This window comes from Sinohyriopsis cumingii, chromosome 15 (genome assembly GCF_028554795.1).
Source record: "Sinohyriopsis cumingii isolate HCF-2022 chromosome 15, ASM2855479v2, whole genome shotgun sequence".
NCBI classification, from domain to species: domain Eukaryota; kingdom Metazoa; phylum Mollusca; class Bivalvia; order Unionida; family Unionidae; genus Sinohyriopsis; species Sinohyriopsis cumingii.
The window spans coordinates 147,143,240-147,165,449 of record NC_142975.1 but is presented as its reverse complement, the minus strand read 5'-3'; the positions used below and the strand labels follow the sequence as shown (position 1 = coordinate 147,165,449).

The following is a 22,210-nucleotide window of genomic DNA, read 5'->3' as shown; positions in this document are numbered from 1 at the left end:
GCAAACAATTTTTCATCGGTTAGTAGTTTCAAAACATGGTGAATAAGCACTGAAAAGGATGCCACAGTAACCCAGTTCTGAAGCTCAACACATGTTGAGCCAAAGATGCACTAAACTGCAACTTTTATGATAACAGATGATGATGGTTTTGGAATTAGAGTGAAGACATGATTTTTTAGTAATGATGTATAAGCCAATTTAAATTAGGTTACACCAATCCATTTTATATCAACAACATACAAGAATGATCCTTAATGCAAGCTTGGTCTCAGTAGGTCTATTTAAATAAGAGTTATAGCCAACATAGACAAAATGAATGCTATATACTAAAGGTGTACTGTACTAATGGTACACCAGTTTACTGAGGTATTTTTTCCGGTGGTTGGTACTTTTTCGCTGTATCGGTATGTAGGTAGCTTCTATCAGTAAGTACTGTAAGTAATCTTGTTATGACTTTAATTATATTAACAGCGTGTTTTCATTATGCATGACACAATAGTTAAGAAATTATCTTTTTTTTACAAAAGGATTGTATTGGTCACAATGAAGAATATTACAAATATAATTGTATTTATTTTCCTTTAATTATTTGACACAACTTCCTTATGCCAATGTGATAGCCAAAAGAAATTTTGTGAAAAATATTTTGACCAAATCCAATTTTGGATTAAAAAAACAACACAAAAAAAATATGTGTCATGTTTTACTTACTTATTTTGTAAGACTAATTTTCAGGAGCGCATTTAATTTTCTGTCTGAACTTGAGATAATTTCTTAAGTCCACTAAACATTTTCTCATTTGTTGAGTGAGTGGATTTTATCTTTACTGGCACTCTCTGATAAATATCTTGCCCATGTGTTGACATCCCACTCAAAGTTTCCCTGCCTATCAATATGTACCTAGAAAATTGCAGGCTTGAGTATCAACACTTCTAATTTTTATCAAAAGGCTCTCTAATGTCAGCATGGTGTGTTTCACAGTAACAGTTATCATCTCACTTTAGTTACAACTTTTAGATTACAACTTATACAACAATTAAACTCATCCTCTAAAAGGTAGTGGCCATTTAATTTAATAGCCATTTAATTTAATTGGTGGGTGGGGGCTGTGATTTTCTTTAGAGCTATTTTCTTTCCTTTTATCTCAAGATAATTCCTATTTTTTGTAGATGATATCATGTTTCTATTATGGTGTTATTTTGATGAAAATTGGATCAGGATATTTTTCCAGTTATTTACAGATTGAAATTATACAAAAAAGGGTCAGGCCCCTGCCCCAGAATATTAAGTTGTTAATCCTTAATATAACTATGGTATACCATGGTACATTCAGAAATATCATGGTGTACCATGGTACAACATTTTTCATGGTACCCAGTTCTACTATAATATTGTTTACTCCTGGAAGTGGGTGCAGAGCAAGAAGGCAAGGCAGATGATGTTCAGAGTACTCTAAGGCTGAGACAATAATATCTGTGTACTTACAGCAGAAATTACAGTAAGCAGGACAATTTCGTTTGGCCCAAGATTCATAAGCTCCACTACATGCATCCCTACCATACACTTTGCAGTTGTCGAGTTTATCCATACAGAGGCCTGTGATGGTTGTTGTGGAAACCTGTGGTGGTATAGTAGGTCGTGAGAAGTCTGGTACCAGTGAAGGGTTGGACTGGCACGAGATCTGTTTGCAGCAGCTTCCAGGTTGGTCCAACAACTTGCAAAGTGGTGGGATCTTTGTATATGTTGGACACCTGTAATGTTTTGGGATGATTATATACCAAACAGCCAATCCAGAACTTGCAACAAAATTAAAATCCTAATCTGCTCTCTACATTTTGAAGAAGACCTTCATTTAACTTATCTGTGTTATAATCCTTTAACTGACAAACACTTTACATATTGGTATAGTAATTTACATACTGGTATAGTAATTTCCATATTGGTATAGTAATTTACATATTGGTATAGTAATTGAGTTTCAAGGGTCTGGTGGTAAGACACATGCACACACACACATATACATGTGCACAGAGACACACACACAAAAATTTCAGTCTTTAAAATACAATGGACTGTGGAATACAGTATTAACTTGTATCTGCTGGCTTTGCTGGCACACTTAATCTTGCTGAAAAAGACATGGCCAAAACATTAATATGTTGAATCATAGCCTGTATTGAAAGCATTTGCCACCGAACAACAATGAAATTTCAACAATGAACAACTCTGAAATCATAAAAAATTAGAAATCAAGGTTTTTCAACCTGTCTTCTGTGCAGAAGATAATGATGCTGATATGTGTAATTTTACCAAACATGCATTTTGTTGACATTCACTTGTATTTTGTTAATTGATTTGTGTTCTATTTACATTCCATTCAAGTTTGCATTTTACCTCATCTTCTCATTTTTCACTTATGGGTCTCAGAAATACATTTTACTTTTTCATTTATCTCCTCAATAAGTTTCCTTTCATTTGTTTTTTGTAATGAAATGGAAAAACATTTATGAAGAGAACTACTGCTTGATATGTATCCTGTCTTACTGAAATGTACTTTAACTGGAGATTCTTTTAATTTTTTACTGAAATGGTGGTAGGAAATGCATTTTTGGGCTTACTTCTGAGTGCATTCAAATGTATCTGCAAACTAGAGATTTTCATTTAGCCAAATGCCTAGGTGTATAAAAGACATTTTTGATTGGCTATTTTGCTCAAACGTGCAGAACGGTAACAACTGTATGTTTTTTTGCATATTGGACCCAGAATTTTTTTATTTTTGTAACTTTCTGTTTAAAATCTCAAACTTAATCTCTCTTTTTGCAAAGGTTCACCTGTCCATGTGCAGTTTGGACAGGTCTGCTTTGGATCTCAGGCCAAAAAGTCTAAAATCCAGCCAAAAACTTCTATTCCAAAACCGGCAACTTTTGGCCTTAAAAAATTGGGTCTCAAAAATTTGTTTTTTTCCTGCTGTTAGTTGTAATGTGAGCAGAAAGTTTAAATTAGAACTACATGTGCCTATTCTTCTGTAATACCACCCACTTTGGTGTATCATAAATGATATGTATGGTACAGAGCTCCAAAATAGGGTACAACACCGTGATGCATAAATAAGGCACATGGGATTAATAAGTCAGTGAAATAGCAAATGCATAAATATCAACCAAAGATTGAACTTACAATGAATTAAAAGATAACTGCGAGTGCAATAAATGTAAAGTTTGTAAAGTATTTGTCCGCAAATTGAATTTCTTATTTACTTTCATTTTGTTCAATTATACTGATGCAACCACCAGTCATGGTGTCTTCACAGCAATGGTTGTTGTCTTTTATGTCTGCCTCTAAAAGAACAATATCACCGTTTGTAAGGAATTCAAAATTGTCTGCCAGTGTAAGGAGTCCAATCTGAATTATCAAGCAAATGGGCTTTTGTCAGTGGAACTTTAGCAGCAGCTCGAATATAGTCAATTATCATATAAAATTATGAGACGCATCCATGTTTTGATCTGTTTTCATTTATCATTAATCATTCTATATTCTGCATTTTGCATCTGTAATCTTCGTTATCTTCAGGATTTTTTTCATCAAAAGTTCCAGATCTTTTCCAGTCTTTCCTTGTTAAAATTAAATTTTTTAACTTTATGTATGATCTCTACTGAACAGAATCAAACACATTTTGTATTTAAAATAACTTGCATTTTTAAAATCAAAACTTTTCTTGTTTAAGATTTTCTTATAATATCTGAACTAGACATACAACCATGTACTGAACAACAGGATGGATTTCAAGAAAAAAGTGTAACTATTGCAATTCATATAAATTTGCATGTAACTCATTTTAATTTACACAATAAAAAATGTTAACTTTACTCTGCTTAACTTCATATGTTGGCATGTAGAAAGTCTTGTATAAAAGGGTTGTTTTAAATTTGCACAAAATGCCTAAAACGAATAGAGCTTTGTATACAAGCTGGACTGAATTTTGTTTTAAAGAAACCCACTTATGCAGGTCTCAGGGATAATTCTTCCATGTACTTCCTAATGTGTTACAACAGATGCTCGTCCCTGTCATCATTTTACTCAACAAATCAACTGCACTGCTCCAATGGCCTAAATGGTTAGAGCATCCACCTTGGATGTGGGAGATCTTGGGTTCCAACACCAGCCTAGTCATACCAAAGACTTATAAAAAATGGTTCTAGCAGCTGCCTTGCTTGGCACTCAGCATTAAGAGGTTAGTGTTAGGACTGGTCATCCTGGTGCTACAACCATCAAAATATTTGGAGAAGTACAGTACTATTCTCAAAGGTGTTATATACATACTTAGCTCTGCACATGTACTGTCCAGATGCAGCGTCTAGGCACTGACAGGAGTAATCACAACCATCCTCCCAGCTCTCTCCTTGATTGTAAATTTGTCCTTTATAGACACAGGCACCTGAAGAAAAACGTTTTCAATCAAAAGTTACTGGGGTCAAACTAACAAACTTTTCTTTGATCAACAGATTACTGCTGCATCTAATATATTTAAATTATAACATTTAGGACAATATATTCACCATGTTTGAGACATAAAACTATCATTAATAATGGATTATTTATATTTTGTATACTTTGTTGTGAAAATTATTTTGGTTAGAAAATCTGAAAAGACGTGCTGGCTAAAAGATTTTGATTTACTGTATACAATGATGTAGAAATTTAACCATTTAGAATTTCATTTATCTTTTATTTGACTAATCATTCAGTCTATGTTGCTCAATTCATTCATCAATGGTACAATCAATCAAGCAATTGATCAATTTGAAACTTTTGCTTAAATAAAAAAGTATGATGCAATTGTTTGTAGGCCCTCTATACAACCTCCCTAAGTATTGAAATAATGATCCCAACAACGATTCCCTTTACCAATTTAGCCTTATATTATGGACACTATGTAGCCTTATATTATGTACACTATGAAGCCTTACATTATGGACACTGTGTAGCCTGATATTATGGACACTATGTAGCCTTATATTATGGACACTATGTAGCTTTATACTATGGCCACTATGTAGCCTTATATCACGGAAACTGTGTAGCCTTATATTATGGACACTGTGCAGCCTTATATTATGGACAATGTGTAGCCTTATACTATGGACACTATGTAGCTTTATATCAATGCCACTATGTAGCTTTATATTATGGACACTGTGCAACCTTTTATTATGGACACTGTGTAGCCTTTTTATTATGGACACTATGTAGCCTTATATCATGGACAATACGTAGCCTTATATTATGGACACTATGAAGCTTTATATTATGGACACTATGTAGAATTTTATTATGGACACTATGTAGCCTTATATTATGTACACTATCTGGCCTTTTTATTATGGACACTATGAAACCCTTTTATTATGGACACTGTATAGCCTTTTTATTATGGTCACTATGTAGCCTTTTATTATGGACACTGTGCAGCCTTTTATTATGGACACTACATAGCCTTATAATATGGACACTATGTAGCCTTATATTATGGACACTATGTAGTCTTTTATTATGGACACTGTGTAGCCTTATATTATGGACACAGTCTAGCCTTATATTATGGACACTGTGTAGCCTTAAATTATGGACACTATGTAGCCTTATAGTATGGTCACTATGTAGCCTTTTATTATTGACACTATGTAGCCTTATATTATGGACACTGAGTAGCCTTATAGTATGGTCACTATGTAGCCTTATATTATGGACAATATGTAGCCTTATATTATGGACACTATGTAGCCTTATATTATGGACACTATGTAACCTTATATTATGGACACTATGTAGCCTTATAGTATGGTCACTATGTAGCCTTTTATTATGGACACTATGTAGCCTTATATTATGGACACTGAGTAGCTTTATATTATGGACACTATGTAGCCTTATATTATGGACACTGAGTAGCTTTATATTATGGACACTATGTAGCCTTATATTATGGACACTGAGTAGCTTTATATTATGGACACTATGTAGCCTTATATTATGGACACTGAGTAGCTTTATATTATGGACACTGTCTAGCCTTATATTATGGACAGTATGTAGCCTTATATTATGGACACTATGTAGCCTTATATTATGGACACTATGTAGCTAAATCGACAGTTTGTTAAAGTACTTTCATATAACTGCCATGACAATGTGTGACTTGTATAGAACTAGAATCTGTCAATGCAACATAGATGACCCTTCCAATATGTACAACTGAACAAAACCTTGGTTCGTTATGTAATAGAAAGGTGTCAAGTCAAACAAGCTCAAAGACTGTTACTCTGTAAAAGATATAATAACAGATGACCTAAGTTTCCTGGATTTAAAAATTTCTAATTTTTCTTTGATCCTTCATCACACTAAAAAGTTACTGAGCATAAATGAAGTTCATAATGTGAAGGCAAAGTTCTAGGTCAAATCATGGTAATGACACTCATGTAATCAGAAATGTACAGGATGTAATAGGCATACAATATACAGGGACATGTATAAATTAATACGGCCTCTCTATAGCGTTAAATATATATAATATAGACATGTAGTTGATGTCTAAATTAGAAGTGTTGATGGGAATAAAGGAATCTTGAAAAGGATAAAGAAAGACAAGAAAATCATGGATATATGTAACCAGACTTCTTTTGCCCAATATGTTGCATTTTTCAACACTCTCAAAACAAAATGTAAATCATATGCAACTACAAACAGCACTGCCCCTGACCTGCCATTGCACAATGCAGTAGCCGATCAAGGGCTATGCTAACTGATTAGTCATAACAAACTATACAGACCCATAAACTGTTTGCTAGAGTAAACCGTGAGCACATATTGTGCATACCTAGATTTTCTGTAACATAAAGTACAAGCAGATCATGCTAAACGGTGTTTGCTGATGAAGCACAGACAGTGCAGACCATCATCAGATGGTGGATTACACAACAGCAGAACAGTGTATATGACATCTGACATCGACCTCTCGGAGTTTAGGTGAATGATTTGCCCACTAATTAACATATGACTCTTTATTTAGAACTTACATTTTTCATCCTGAAAAATTATGGTGATTGACAAAGTAAATTTAAGTAAACTGAGTAAAAATTTCATTAAAATCAGTTGGAAAACTTCTGAATTGACTCACTTGGATGGAAAAACTCTTGCCTGACAACCACACAACACCCTTAAAAATGCATACAGGTAAACAATTACAACTACTCAGGTGATCAGATTGCATAGTGGTTGACTGGATTGTTTGTAAATTGTTCTAACAAGGTTTTTGTAAAACAACTTCAAGTCCAAAAACTAACAATGTGTTAAAAAATTTTAAATGGCTGTAATGGTTCGATAATCCGATCAGGTCATTTACATTTGTAAATGAATATATCCGTCAAATTTCATTTATCAATGTTGAGTGTTTCTTCTCTGAAATCTTGTTAATGAGCTTCTTAAGGATGGACAGATGGACAGGTCCAAGTTAAGATGCCCTGCTGCAAGCAGTGAGTGCATAATTAAACTGAAAAAGTTTTTGTTAATAATGACAATGTAACTTTTGTAGCATAATTGACCAGCATGTTGATTTTTACTTACGTCTGCTATTTCCAAATGTTGATGGGATGAAGTTGTAGCCTGGCCTGAAGCCAGAGAAACCTCCACCATATGATCCAACAACTGGGAAAACAGATGAGCTGGTTAGTGGGTTGACCACCTGACCAGTTGTTGGGTCATAACACATTGGCTGTGAGCAGCACTGACCATCAGCCTTTACCAAGTAGCACTGGTTGGATGGGAGATTGTTATATGTTGGGCAGCTGTAAAAAAAAGAAAAATTGCTTAGGTAACAATATTTTGGATACAGATCTTTTCTAGGGAAGTGGAAAGAAGGGCTGTGATTTTCTCTGGAGATAAAATATTGTTTCTGTCTTATTAAGGACAAGGAATCTTTTTACTTCATCTGGTGATATGGGATGAATTTTTAAAAAATGGGGAAGGATATTAGCAAGAACTTATTTTACAAGTGGCAGGGGGAAATATGTCTTTAAATTTTCTTTAAAAAATCATAGGCTGTCCTCCCCTTCATATTAGATTATTAGCCCTTAAAAGTATAATTATTAATTTAAAATATTTGTAAGTTAATTTGAGGGGCAAAATCCAAAACAGGTTGTGACCTAATTTTTAGAATGGAAAAGTTAGATAAATCAACAGTTACAATACTATCAAGGTGAAATGACTATTTTACCATGGATGAGAGGGATGAACTAATAAACCCCTTGTACCTATATCATTCCTGGTGAATTTCATGGTGAATCAGGTACCAATTTCTTTTTCATTAATAAAGTGAAATCAATATTTTCTCCAATGTCTCTATTAAGATGCATTATTGAGTTGTTCTTTTTCTTGGCGGCACAGATGCAATAAATATCGCTACTCATGAAGTAGCATCAAGCCAGCTTAAACAATTTTATATTCCATGTCCTTGTAATATTTATATGGACCAGTAGTAGAGTGTCAGACTTGTAAGCTATGGGTCTTGTGTTCAATGCCCTGCCCTGACCAGCCTTGTTTGGGTGCTTTGATGTTTCCTTGGGGAAAGTGACCAAGCTCCCATTTCCTCTGGATGATAAAGCCAATAATGGATTTAAAGTACTGTTAAAACTAATAAAAGCTATGAATAAATTCAGACATCACTTTTTCTTCAGACCTAAAGTTTTATGCAGCTAAAACATGCATACAAACAATTAAATTATCACCTTTGATCTTGAGAACACTGGAATATTAACCACTGTAATGATGGTAAGGCTTGGGACATTCTGATTCATTTGATGCACTTAATGATTTCCAAAGTTAATTTTTAGGACTTATATAAGTTGGGACACAAAATTATAGTAATTTTATCATGTACTATAAGTCTTGAGACATCTTAAATATTTTGTCTTCTACTGATCGCTTGGTATATTTTATTGACCATAACATTATTTTTTTCTATAAATAAATCACTTTGTGGTTTTTAAGGGACTGTCATTACAAGTATTAATATAAAAGATAATTTAATTTTCCTCCTGTTTTCTTATCATTTCTACCTATTTCAAATGTGCATAATTTCATCAGGAGATGACAAGCATGGAGCATCAGTACAATTCTGTAATCATATAAACAGTAACAAAAAATGTCAGTTTATGCATTACTGCATTAAAACTGTCAAAAGTCAGCAGTAATAACATTTTCTGGCTTGAAAATAAATTTAAATAACCAAATGTGGTACCAGTATTAAAACACCAAAAGTAGTATTTGGTAAATTGCTTGCATTTATAGTGAGCTTGTTTACATCAGTGTCATCTATAGTGTTTATGTGCCTAATATATTTATAAATATTCATTAAACGTGTCTTTTCCCATAAATTGCATAACTTTGTAAGATCTGTTTTATCATTGAAAAACAATGAATCTTGAGCACATAAAACAAAGTAAATAAAACAGCAATGGATAAATAAAATGTAATCTAGTAGAATGAGATATGGTAAAAAGAACCAAAGCAAAATCTGAATATAATAGTTTCATGAATAAACAAGGCTCTAAATGACGCTACTGTACACCATAATACAGGTCTCTCAGTAAAGTCTAAGTGACCCGTGAATTATGAAATCTTTATTTACCTTTTTCTCTTTCATGTGGGAAAAATAAAAAGATATGCACAAGCAAAAAGAAATAATATATGAACAATCATAGACGTGCATAACAGTTTATTGACATGGTAACTGAACAAGAGCTGGTCACTGCCACGTGATGTATGACAATTTTACAAATTTCTGTATTTACGTTTTTGAGTCTATAAATGATGGAACACTCAATATGTTATATTTTTTATGTGCATATCAGTCTAGGGACATGAAAATAATTATTATTTGTATGTGTCCAAAGACTTACTGTCATTACTGTACTACAATTCCCATCCTAAAGAACATTTATTATAACGGCTTTTATTTTCTTAAAAGCACACTAAACCTATCTACTGAACCTTCCAGTCAATTAAAAACAATTTTGAAATACTGATTTTACTGAGGAAATCCAAAAATGTCATCTAAAATGTAAAGCTGATAACATGATTTGAAGTGCTAAAGAATGATGGAAGGACCAACCATGCCAAAAATAATCTAAAACCAGTCTTCTGCTGTATTTAACAACTGTGAACAGCATACACCTAGATCTGCTGTTATATTGTTCATTAGCATTTTAGTATCTGCCATTTGTAGATCCAGATCTGCTGTCACATTATTTACCAGCAGATCAGTATCTGCTATTTATAGATCCAGATCTGCTATGACATTATTTACCAGCAGATCAGTATCTGCTATTTATAGATCCAGATCTGCTGTCACATTATTTACCAGCAGATCAGTATCTGCTATTTATAGATCCAGATCTGCTATGACATTATTTACCAGCAGATCAGTATCTGCCATGCATAGATGCTGATCTGCTGTCACATTGTTCTCAAGCAGATTTGTATCTGCCATGTGTACATTAAGATCTGCTGTCACTCTGTTCTCTAGCAGATTTGTATCTGCCATGTATACATTAAGATCTGCTGTTACATTATTCTCTAGCAGATTTGCATTTGCCATATGTAGATCTAGATCTGGCAAATTATGCAGCAGCTAATCTGAATAGTCCACACCATTGGCAGAGGAGTAGGCACTATGCTCAAAAAAGGGGTACTAAATCTCCACTCACAATGGCCGACATTCATAGAATCCAGTTGTACCATCCTTGCACTCACAATGGAAATCACATCCATCATTCCACTCCTCTCCCTGGTTGTAAAGCCGCTGCTTGTAAACACACTTTCCTGGAAAATAGATTCAAACTGTATGCCCACCTCATTCTTGCATGCTGCAGTCATATGCATTCAATCTGGTTATAAACAATAAAAGTGTAAACTTGTACAAAGATTTTGTTTTATTGTGTAGATTAACCAACAGAAGAAAACTTGTACAATATTCTTACTGCAAATTGGTTCAGTGTCATTAATTATTAGTGTCATTCTCCAATTATAAGTTCGTGACTGGTGAAAACCCATCTACCATTCTCACAAAATTCAAGTTAATCTTTGTGAGATAAAATGTTTATCAATTATGAGGTAACCACGTCCTTGTTTCAAAAACTACAATGCCAACTTTCTGTACTAAACATGAGAAATATACTGTTTATGATAACAATTTTCTATGATTTATTCTGTTCGACACATCTTGAAGTTCTGCTGTTCAATTTCTTGTGACAATTGTTGGGAAAACATACAAACAGCAAGAAAAACTGATTTAATTTTGCTTCCAACATTAAATGGTAAATTGTTTGCAACTGTATTCTCTAGTTTTATCATACAATATAGGTGCACAACTACATTCCTTCATGTGGAACTCCCTCAGACATATCAAAGAACCATATATACTTGCTTATAAATCTGATCCAATTAAAAACAACATAGACACTGATCTGCTATTGCATAATGTGTCAGCAGACAGGAACTATCCTGTTTGTTCTACAGATTATGCATAGCAACTTGTATAGACCTATATCTGCCAGTACATTATGCAATTAGACACTGGGTCTATACAGTTTGCAGCTGGACTAATAGGCAAGTAAAATGTGGTATGTGTCAATTCCTGTCTAAGAATTGTGCTTTGGCAGCTTCTCTTAACTCATCAACCCTGGGAGGTTTTTGTAGTTTTTGCCTGAAATGTGAGTAGGAAACACATTTTGGGGGCTATTTCTAAATGCATCCTAATAGATCAACTTTCAAGAGATTTTCCATTAGCCTAATGATTAGTTGTGCTAGAAACATGGTTTTCATTGGTTAATTTGCTCGCTCAGTAACAGAAGGGTAACGGACCCATCATTTTCATATCAAGACCACTCTTTATTCCAAATGCCCACCTTATCCTACTTTTTGCAAATGTTCACCTGTCTGTGTACAGTTCAGACTGGTCTGTTTTAGATCTGAGGCCAAAAAGTCTAAAACCCAGACACAAAATCAGATTCTGACCACAGGCGAATTTGATGTCAGAAAAAAAAAACGGGTCCAAAAAATAAGGTTTTTCCCTCTGTATTTTGTAGTGCAACTAGAACATCCAGATTATTTGGCATCATTGTAGAGCTACATCTGTCCACCTTTCTATAATACCACCCACTTTAGTGTATCATACATGACCTTGATACTACAGAACCCTCAGTAGACTACTACCTCCTGCCACATAAACATGGTGCCCAGAGTTAATGAGTTAAACACAGATGGTAGCATATGATGGTGCATGGGAATTAAGCCGGTGCAGGCCAAAGAACCCGAAGACACCACCAGCCACAGAATGACAACCATTAGTCATTAGATATGCCTTTAATGGGAATCCAACACAGGACTGCACACATACAAAGTAATACACATCATTCCGTGAAACTGAACTATCACATTTTGCCACAACTGTGACCATTTGTCCTCCATGTTCTTAGAGAACAAACTCTTCTGACACCCCACTCAATGAAACTGGAGACAGCATCATAAGAAAGCCCACCTTGATGTTGTATGGATATGAGCCACAGAGGCTAGTCTATGTCTTGCCTTTACAAAATTTAACAAAAGGCGAGGTCAGAAATGAAATTGGTGAGCACAGTTCTTAAAGCTTATAAATTAATTTATATAATTTAAATTAATGTGAAATAAAATTACCATTGGTCTTTATACGATTATTGAATACAGATCAAATATTACCATAAAGCCCGCCAGTCACAGATGTGCTAGTAGCATTTGGCAGATAGTATCCTCCTCCAGGGTAGTTTCCACCACCACTGCTGGTTTGGTAGCCAGATCCAATGATCTGTGAGTTTGATGGTGTAGGGGTTGCTCCATCTGGGCCAGGAGATGGGGCTGGAGTTGGAATTAACTGTGGTGTTGGGTTGTAGCTTCCATAGCCTGGAATGTCACAGGAAATTGATGGACAGCAGAGACCTGGCACATTGGCAGACTTGCAGTAGGCTGGCAGAGGTGGATACTGTGGGCATCTGCAATAATTGGATTCAGTTTATTGTTTCAGTGTTTGCTTTAAGTATCATCCCATAATAATTTTCAAACAAAATATTTGGCTAATTATTCAGACATTTTTAAGTTTTCCAGACAGTTAATGCAAGTATGAAATTATCAAATTTAAGTAAAATTAAACTGATACTCTGAGATATAGCTAAACACTACTACAAACATCACTCCCTCATTATAACTGTCTACTACAAACATCACTCCCTCATTATAACTGTCCATGGATGACAATGGGTATAGCACTTTATTGTGAGATCATCATACAATGAAGTTGATTATAATTTTACTACTACATAATGACATGCGATCTGTGACCAGACCAGCCTTATAACAGAAATGGCATTATAATGAAGGGCCTTAGAGTGAAGGAGTGCTGTACTTCCAATATTTAAGTCCACTTGTGGGATCAGGTCCCGAAAACTGGACAAACAGTATCCATAGTTATGAAGCATTTACTCACATCTGAGAAATTTAGATGGCTAAAAGAGTAAGTCCGGTTATCTTTTGATTGAGGTGACTTGAGTTGCAGATAAATATGCACTTTTATGAAATGAAGTAAATTCCCATTCTTAAGATACACTTTCTGTCCTTCAGTCTATTTCAAGATTTGTGAATTATCATTTCTGCATGCACAGTAGTAACTTACCATAAAGCTGTTCAGGGGAGTCATAAAACTGCACTACATTATTGGTGAAGTAATACCATATATACTATCTTATAAGTCGAATGAAACTGCAACAACAAAGATCCTCATCTGCAATAGCATAATGTGCATGCAGATTGGGTCTATGTTGTTTGTTTTACTGATTACTCCTAACAAACTGCACAGACCCAGATTTGCCACTGCATTATGTGCCAGCAGATCTGGGTCTGTGCAATCTGCAGTTAGGTAGGTCAAAAACTATCAAATTATATTCATCTCCAAAATAGAATCAATCATCATAATCATGTTATATAAGCAAATGTGTTATAATGAGATATTTTATAGTGAGTTCATACCATTGTTATATAAGCTATTGTGTTATAATAAGATACTTTATAGTGAGTTCATACTCATGTTATACAAGCTATTGTGTTATGAGGTACTCTACAGTCAGTTGCTGGTACTGTAATCTTTTTCCATATACAGCAAGCCTTATGGCAAATTGATATGGTCAGCATGTCTGCTGTTCATGTAATTTCTTATTGCAAATGTTTTCATATCCTCTTCACTGTGGTTACAAAATTTCTTATGCAGTCCTTAAACCAGAGATACTACATAAAACACAATGGTGTTGATACACACAATCAGCTATAAAAAAAAATTTTTTTTAAAAAAAACTCACTTAGAAATACATCTGTACAATCCACTGACAGCATCCTCACATGTGCAGACATAGTCACAACTATCATCCCAGGACTGACCTTGTTGGTACACTGATCCCTTGTACACACAAACATCTAGAAGATCACAAAATATCACATATATACTCAATTTAAATCCAAGAATTTCCTTATTTTTTCTTAGTGATTATTCTTAAGATTGCTTATTAAACAAAAATGGAAAACACTTTTGGTGAATATGTGTAAACTATATGACAATATTTTTTTTATAAGTATTTGAGTACATATCAGGAACACATAATTTTATGTCTGAACCATTCAATTTTTCAACATATGTTTGCATCTAAATCAACAAAGTGACTAAATGTTTGGACACTAACCAAGCTCTTGGTTAGGAAGCATGTGAGAAGTTGGATAAATTATGATTTCAAAAGTAATGTAAATACATGTAACATATTTATTCTTAGGAATGATTCCGTTATATTAATTAGGGCTACCTAGCAGCCCCAATTTCCCTTGGCAGCCCCAAAAGTTTTATTTTTTGAAATATCCCAATCAAAAGTTAGTACATCTTGCTTGCTAGAACTTTTCCATCATCCCATTCATATCTTATCTCAGGGCTCCGAGTGGTCTAAAGCACTCACTGTTACGGATCACCTGAAATTTGCATAACAAAGTATCCTTGGTATAGGGAGAAACAACAAATTACTTTTCCACTGCTTCACTTCCAATGAAATCATTTTTTTATGACATTCCATTTCATGCTTTTTTTAAGTAGAAAGGGAATATATTTTTTACATGTTCAGTATTCTAGAGTGGTGATGCATGTCTGATTGGTAAATATGATACAAAGATTCCTATCCTTTAAAACATAACTTTGATTTGATGTAAAACTTAGCACAGCTTTTGATTATAGGGCACCTTTATTCCAGTAACACCTGTAAGTAACAAACAAAATGATTATAATGCAGTGTTAACTTATATTATGTTCAGTGAATAAAGAGATAAATCTGTTTCATATTTAGGACTTTTTATTAAAAAAATGATTCATTTTTTGGCAAGAAGACAGCAATAACAGTGTCACAAATTAATAGTGAAGTTCATAATTGTTATTAACTTTATCTACCTAAATGTTTATTGAACAGTGTGTGTGTGTGTGTGTGTGTGTGTGTGTGTGTGTCTGATTTTTATTTTTATTTTAGTTTTAGCAATTTTTCAGTTATATCACTACTATGTCTGCAGTGTGGCAGTTTATACTGATGCCTAGTACTTTGATATGACTCGGCCAGGGTTGAAAGCCATGACCTCCCGCATCCAAGGTGATGCTCTAACCACTAGGCCACCAGAACAGTCCTTATCTAACAGTGTAGCTGGCAGATGAATGCATATTTGTATAGATACCTTGCTTAATTTATGCATTATAGATAATGCCCTGCAACTTTATATGTCAAGTTACTCTGGGTGCACAATATGTGGTATGTTGTGCTGCATGAGTTATATGAACTATGGTTTGCATGAGCTTTGCATATAATGAGCCAGCTTGTACAACTAAGCATTATTGCTGCAGAATTGCTAGAGGTACAGGCAGTATAGGCATATGCCAATTTTTGAATCACGTAGAGATGAATACCTTCACATTTATTGTATTTTTATTTCTTGAAATTTTAATATATTCATAAATAAAATTGAAAACCATTATTATGACAGTTTTAGTGTTGAAGTGGTATCATTACACACTTGATTGTATAATGTGTATTATGTAGAATATTTCATACCAAGTTGTATAGCTTGCAAGATATTTTTTTTTGTGTATTGCTAATACCTATAGTGAGTTGAAGTCATTCATTTGTAATGTCAGACTTTTATTGTACATATTCGTCAGTCAAGAAATGAATTACTATGTAATCGCAGCGAATGATTCACATATTAATCATATTAATGTTAGTAAGCTTGGTTATTAGGGTACTAGGATGTCGCTTGTACAAACCAAGACAATCTAGCTGTTGTACTACATCATGTTGAACTGGACAAGCAAGTAAGGGGTATAATTTAGTCCTGTGTGGACATGCATTTGTTACATGTACGGATGCAGAAGTATATCCAATTCAGACAGACATATTCTAGTCCTCTGTGGACATGTAATCGTCCCCTGTGTTGGTGCACATATTTAACCTCGTGTTGGCATGCATAATTTTGTCCTGTGTGGACCAGTATTGTTGTCTGAGAACATACATCCATCCTGTACAGACAATTATTATGAGATGCTCTGGTTCAGATGCTAAATTCCCTGTCTGTGAGAAGACCAGAATTTGAGATAAACTTTTGTAAACATAGGACTCCAGACATATTTCTGCATTACTTTAGCTTGAACTTAGTGGTGATTGATGTCTTACTTGTTTATTGAATGATGTGTTCATAATGTGAATTTGTTTATGATTTAAGATAGATTAAATGTTATTTGTAATAACAGGTATTTGTGAGCATTTATTGCTTACTCCCCTTGTACACAGGCACATAGATAGGCCTATTGTAAATTGTAACAATCAAGTTGTGACAAAACTGCAACTTCTACAACCCCAACCTTTTAAATAGGCAACATCTCTACAAAACAGGAATACAAATATAGAACCAATTTTGGTACAAAGTATTAATTTTGGTATAGAGTATTAATTCTGCATACAGTATACATCTGAAAATACATTGGATTAAAAATTATGAGTGAGGACGGTTAGAGAGATTTGAAACTATAAGATTATGTGTTAAAAATTCCCCCAAATACTCATTTTGCAAAGAAAAATACCCAATTCTAGGAACTGGGGTCCCAGAATTTTGTTCTTGGAATTACCCCTGGCTCTAGATTCTACACACCAACTGCTAACAATATAGGCCCAGATAAAAAATACACCAGCATTTTTAAAGTCATACATAAAACAAACAACATTACCTGTAATATTGCAAAAGCAGATCTGGGTCTTGTATTCAGTTTTTGCAAAGTTAGTTTTGCTAAAATGAAAATGATACGCTCATGAAAACTGTCTGTTTTACAGAACTTACCTCTCTGTCCTATGACTGGTCCTGTGCCTGTGTTGGGTCCAAGAGGTCTGTTGGAGCCAGTAATAACAGTGTGTGTTCCAACAGGAAGGACCTGTAGGGAACCAGGTGGAACAGTGCCTGAGGGTCCATAGCCCTGGATAGGGGTCAAGGTTGCACCGCCTGGTAATATGCACTGTGGTGTCTTACAACATGGATCAGCAGGATCGTCAATCAAGTTACAGAAGCTTGGTAACCCAGAGTAAGCCTGACATCTAAAAGTATAGTTTATGAAAATATGTTAACAAGTGTTCTTTTGATGTCAATATGTTAAACTTAACTGAAAAAATTGCATTGACTTATATATAATCAATGCTAAATCATCTTTTCAGCAAAGAGGATATAAATCAAGTGTAAATAGCAATGAGATTGGAACATACAACATGGCTGCATCTACAAACTAAATACTCCAAATGAAGGCAATTGCAAATATCCACATTTTCTAAGTTACTTTTTACCCTCATTTCCCTTCCCCTGGAGCTATTTACACAATCTAAAGCCTTTCCTAAGAGTTCAGTTCTCAAGGAAAATGGAATGATGGGTGGATGAACACAGCTGAATACACACACACATGGACAGACTTGGCTGATTACAACCTATTTCACTCATTGAATAAACTTGTTTTTAACTTGGGTACATAAACTTACCTTTCACAATTTCATCAACTACTAAAGTTACATCATACGCATGAAGTCACTGGTGCACATACAGTACAGTCAAACCTGGTTATTTTGATTACGTCAGGGGTGTAAAAAAATAGTCAACATAACTGAGTCCCAAGATATCAGGGATTAGTTGTCAAACCCATTGCATAACAATGATTATGTATCTGAAGTAGCAAAAATGTGGCGTTTTGTCTAAAAAAAACAAATGGCTTTTCTAAAGCACAATAAAAATAATAGTTCAGTCATGCCTGGTTGTGCAAAGAAAGATTGGTGGTCTTTTAAATGAGATTAAGTAACTAGTCGCATGTTTTTACAACACTTCAGTATGTTCAGTGATTTAAAGTTGTTTTTCCTTCCCTATGAATAGCCTCATCCCTTTGGTAGCCTCAATTGTTTTCTCATGCTGACCAAAATCTAGGCCAATTCAGGTACATGTACATGCAAGACTTTACTTTAAAAAATATATATATATTCAATTGTTTGTGTTGACTTTAACTAGTAGCACAATGTAACTAACCAAAATTGTGCGTGAAAATTAATCGCTTTTTTGGTTACCAGAGGTTCCTTTACACCATTATGCTCATTTTTACCAATAAAATCTGCCTCTGTACTGGAAATAGATGAAGCTGTTGGTCTTCATATACTGACAAACTGTGATATGTGTTGAAAGTCTTTAAAGTTGGCTGTCTCAACATCAAATTCTGTAAGAAGCCTACATATTCTATTCATACAGTTGTAGTCCCATGTCCCTCCCGACTCTGATCAATAACCATTGGCAACAACACAGAGTCGGCATTTCACTTTGATGGATTGCAAGGCTTCGATATTGGACTCAAGATAAAAACAATGCAAATTAAAAAAATAAAACTCTTCTGACTATTTCATGGACATTAATCCAAGCAGTCACTATTTGCTGTGTTCTATTTGCTCTGAAGAATCTGTAATCATTGCACAGCAATTGACATCTTCATTAAAAAAAATAATGGGTGCTATGGATTTTTTAAATACCGTTTGTAGTTTTATTTATTATTGTTTAAAACAAATTAATAATCACATGTTAGTTGGAGTGGGGGTCCACCTAGGTTTGGAATTTTGCTGGTTTCTATTTATAGATGATTGTAAGTCACGTGATCTAGCCATGCAGAGGGTTGAAGGCTTACACTTATGCCAAACTTGGAAACACTTATTAACTACCGATTACCTTTATTAAAAAATAAAAAATAAATACTAAATCAAAGTTGTTAATTGTGTATGGTTTAAGTTGGTGACAACCATGATGATATTGGAATGAGATTACACTATAGTTTGTTCCACAAAGCATCGTGAATTTTATCCTATCTGTAAATGTACCTAAAAGTACCTAATTTCGTTTTAAATACATAGCGTAAAACAAATTAGGTATTTGTACCTACATTTACTGATGTTGACCTGATAATTAACCGCATTACAGATAATATAAAATTCATGATGCTGTGTGGAACAAACCATATTGTCATGGTGTTGACGTGATGCTGTCCATTATGAATGCAGCTCCTGTAAAGGTCAGAAACACAATCATTCAATTTCTTTTGTTATGTATATCTGATTTAATTTATATTTGATTTAATTTTATTCCATTACATTTTATATTATGTAATTTTGTTTACTGGAATTTGACATTTTTCAGAAACTAGTTTGACCTGACCATTTAGTCATAAACGCCTAATAATAGAACTTTGTATCCTTATGCAGACCTAGTTCCTGACCTTGATACAGAATCAGTATGGGTTCCTGTAAACAAGTTCTGTTTTTATTTATTCCTAATGTGTCATTTATAGGGTGGAATCGAGGCCATACTGGGAATACGTGACAAATATCATGTATCAATTAGGGTTTCCCAGTAGACTGACCCACATGTGGTCATCTGTTTTGCGCAGTAATCAGGTTTTATACCAATGTATTGAGAAATAATCTCAGTTTGAGCATTTTACCTTTGGCACTGAAAAGTCTTTTGTTGTGGCCAGTTGAGTTGAAATTTTATTTTATGGAATTATTAATTCTTTTCTCTGGGAATATTTAAGTCCTCATACAGAATTCTTGTCAAAGACATTTATTGAAATTTTATTCAGAATTCAAACATCAGAATATTATTGTTTGCGGATCAACAAAGAACTGTTGGCACATCGATACTATACTGGCTATAGTATATGTGATCGCCTTACTTTTTGGACTTTCGCTGGGACTTGAACTCAAATTCATTACAACATTTTATTACTAGAACTTCTAATTTTTAATTTTTGGATTATTCTTGGATTATTTTTGGATTTGATTCTTAAAACAGTAAGTTCTTTTTTCCATTTTTACCTTTTTTTTCTAGGAAAAGAAATTATCTGTTACATTTTACAAAGCTTGTTGTCTTCACTCTTTTCATGTTACTGTTTATGAGATCCTAAACATACAACACTTTACTCTAAAGTATTGTTTACAACATAATTTTCTCCATTCTATGCAAGTCATAAACCATGTATTGATGAGACTGGTTGATTAGCATTTGTACCAGTAAAATCTGGTCTTGTACTGACTTTTTCCATCCTTGCCAGTGTAGAGGAAATGCCAGATCATTTGTTGCAAAATTTCTCCAAGTTGGACATCAAAAGTTGCATTTTGTCAAATTAAGCGGGTCGACATGTCACTTCGGACCGAAACTTATACTCGACATAACAGGGTTATTGACTTAACAGAGCTTGAGATAAACAGGAAAAAATCTGCATAACAAAGAAGAATTTTTTTCAGGACCGGACAAAAATGCTTGACATACTCTGGTTCTCAAGATCACCGAGACTGAGATAAGTGGGTTTGTATTGTACTCTGCAAGATTTTTCAAATACCACCCATACCAGCCAACCTCCCAGTATTTATGGGGTTTTCTCTAAAATCAATTAGACAGCAGAACAGTCATTATCTGAAGCAATCATTGCATTGTGACAAACCAGAAGTTCTCAAATGTAGTCTTGATGGATTTTGCTCATTTTGCAGATAGCACATCCGTCCCTGATATACAGCTGAAGCCGACATTTGCCTCTAAAAATGAATTACACTTGTATACTATTCTGACAGCAGAAATAATATTTTGTGTGGTATATATGGAGTGAAATACGGCATTAAAGAAACATCTGCTAATATCATGAACTTGTCAATAATGTTTAATAGAGATGGCTTGAACATTCTCATTCAAAGCAATGATGTGTATTAACTTTTGTTCTTCAACATGCATCTCTTCAATTTACTTATAGTAGAATGAATTGAGTTGTTCCACTTTGTGTTCTTTACCATGAAATTTAGTCTAAAGGGCTCTGCCACAGCAATTCTGACATAACACAGCATCACCCTAACTCTTGTTGCCATGTAAGTAATTAGAAATGGTTGTTGTTTATCTCTGACCATCTTACCATTTATTTACCTGTACAACAATTAACTGCCCCAGAGATAGTGTTAAAAGAACACTAAACTGGAATCTTTACTGTTTATACAGGCATATATCATGGTGGTAAAGAAATATATCTCTCTCTGTTTATTTTTTCTTTCATTTTCCTTAAATTACTGAAAACTATATCTGGTTGTCAGGGAGTAATCAATCATGTTTCTCGCATGGCATGGCATGTTACGGAAGATATGTTGTGCCTATATTCACCCAAAGTAATGCATTATGTTTGCCAAGAGAAAAAAATCATCCATGCCTGTGTAAAGGATAGGCAAGTCTAACCCTAGGAGATAAGATTTGCATTAGGGACATTAGCATTGCTTCTAAAATGAATCTTATTCCCTTTGATTTCAATGCATAGATGGGAAGATTTCATTAATCTGCAAAAGTGTGACTATGATCAAAGGTCCATTACCTGCCAGTGCAATGGAATCTGTTGGTTGCTGGGTCATCACAGACACAGTCATACTGACAGCTGACCTGCCATCTAGAACCCTTAGCATGCTGAGTTCCATCAGTGTATACACACATGGCTGAAGAGAGAGAAGAAATTAACATATTG

At 34.3% G+C, this 22,210-nt stretch overlaps 1 protein-coding gene across 1 annotated transcript in view; it reads right to left on the bottom strand.

Moving 5' to 3' along the window:
- The window catches only part of LOC149783011 (uncharacterized), a 211,537-nt gene that overhangs the window by 24,810 nt on the left and 164,517 nt on the right, over positions 1–22,210 (bottom strand). Inside the window, exons 63-70 of the mRNA XM_089934583.1 lie at positions 22,064–22,181; positions 17,488–17,738; positions 14,436–14,550; positions 12,790–13,079; positions 10,761–10,875; positions 7,621–7,841; positions 4,321–4,435; positions 1,486–1,751 (exon numbers count right to left, since the gene is read on the bottom strand). Coding sequence (XP_089790709.1) covers positions 1,486–1,751; positions 4,321–4,435; positions 7,621–7,841; positions 10,761–10,875; positions 12,790–13,079; positions 14,436–14,550; positions 17,488–17,738; positions 22,064–22,181 — 1,491 coding nt within the window. The remainder of the gene's footprint in view (positions 1–1,485; positions 1,752–4,320; positions 4,436–7,620; positions 7,842–10,760; positions 10,876–12,789; positions 13,080–14,435; positions 14,551–17,487; positions 17,739–22,063; positions 22,182–22,210) is intronic.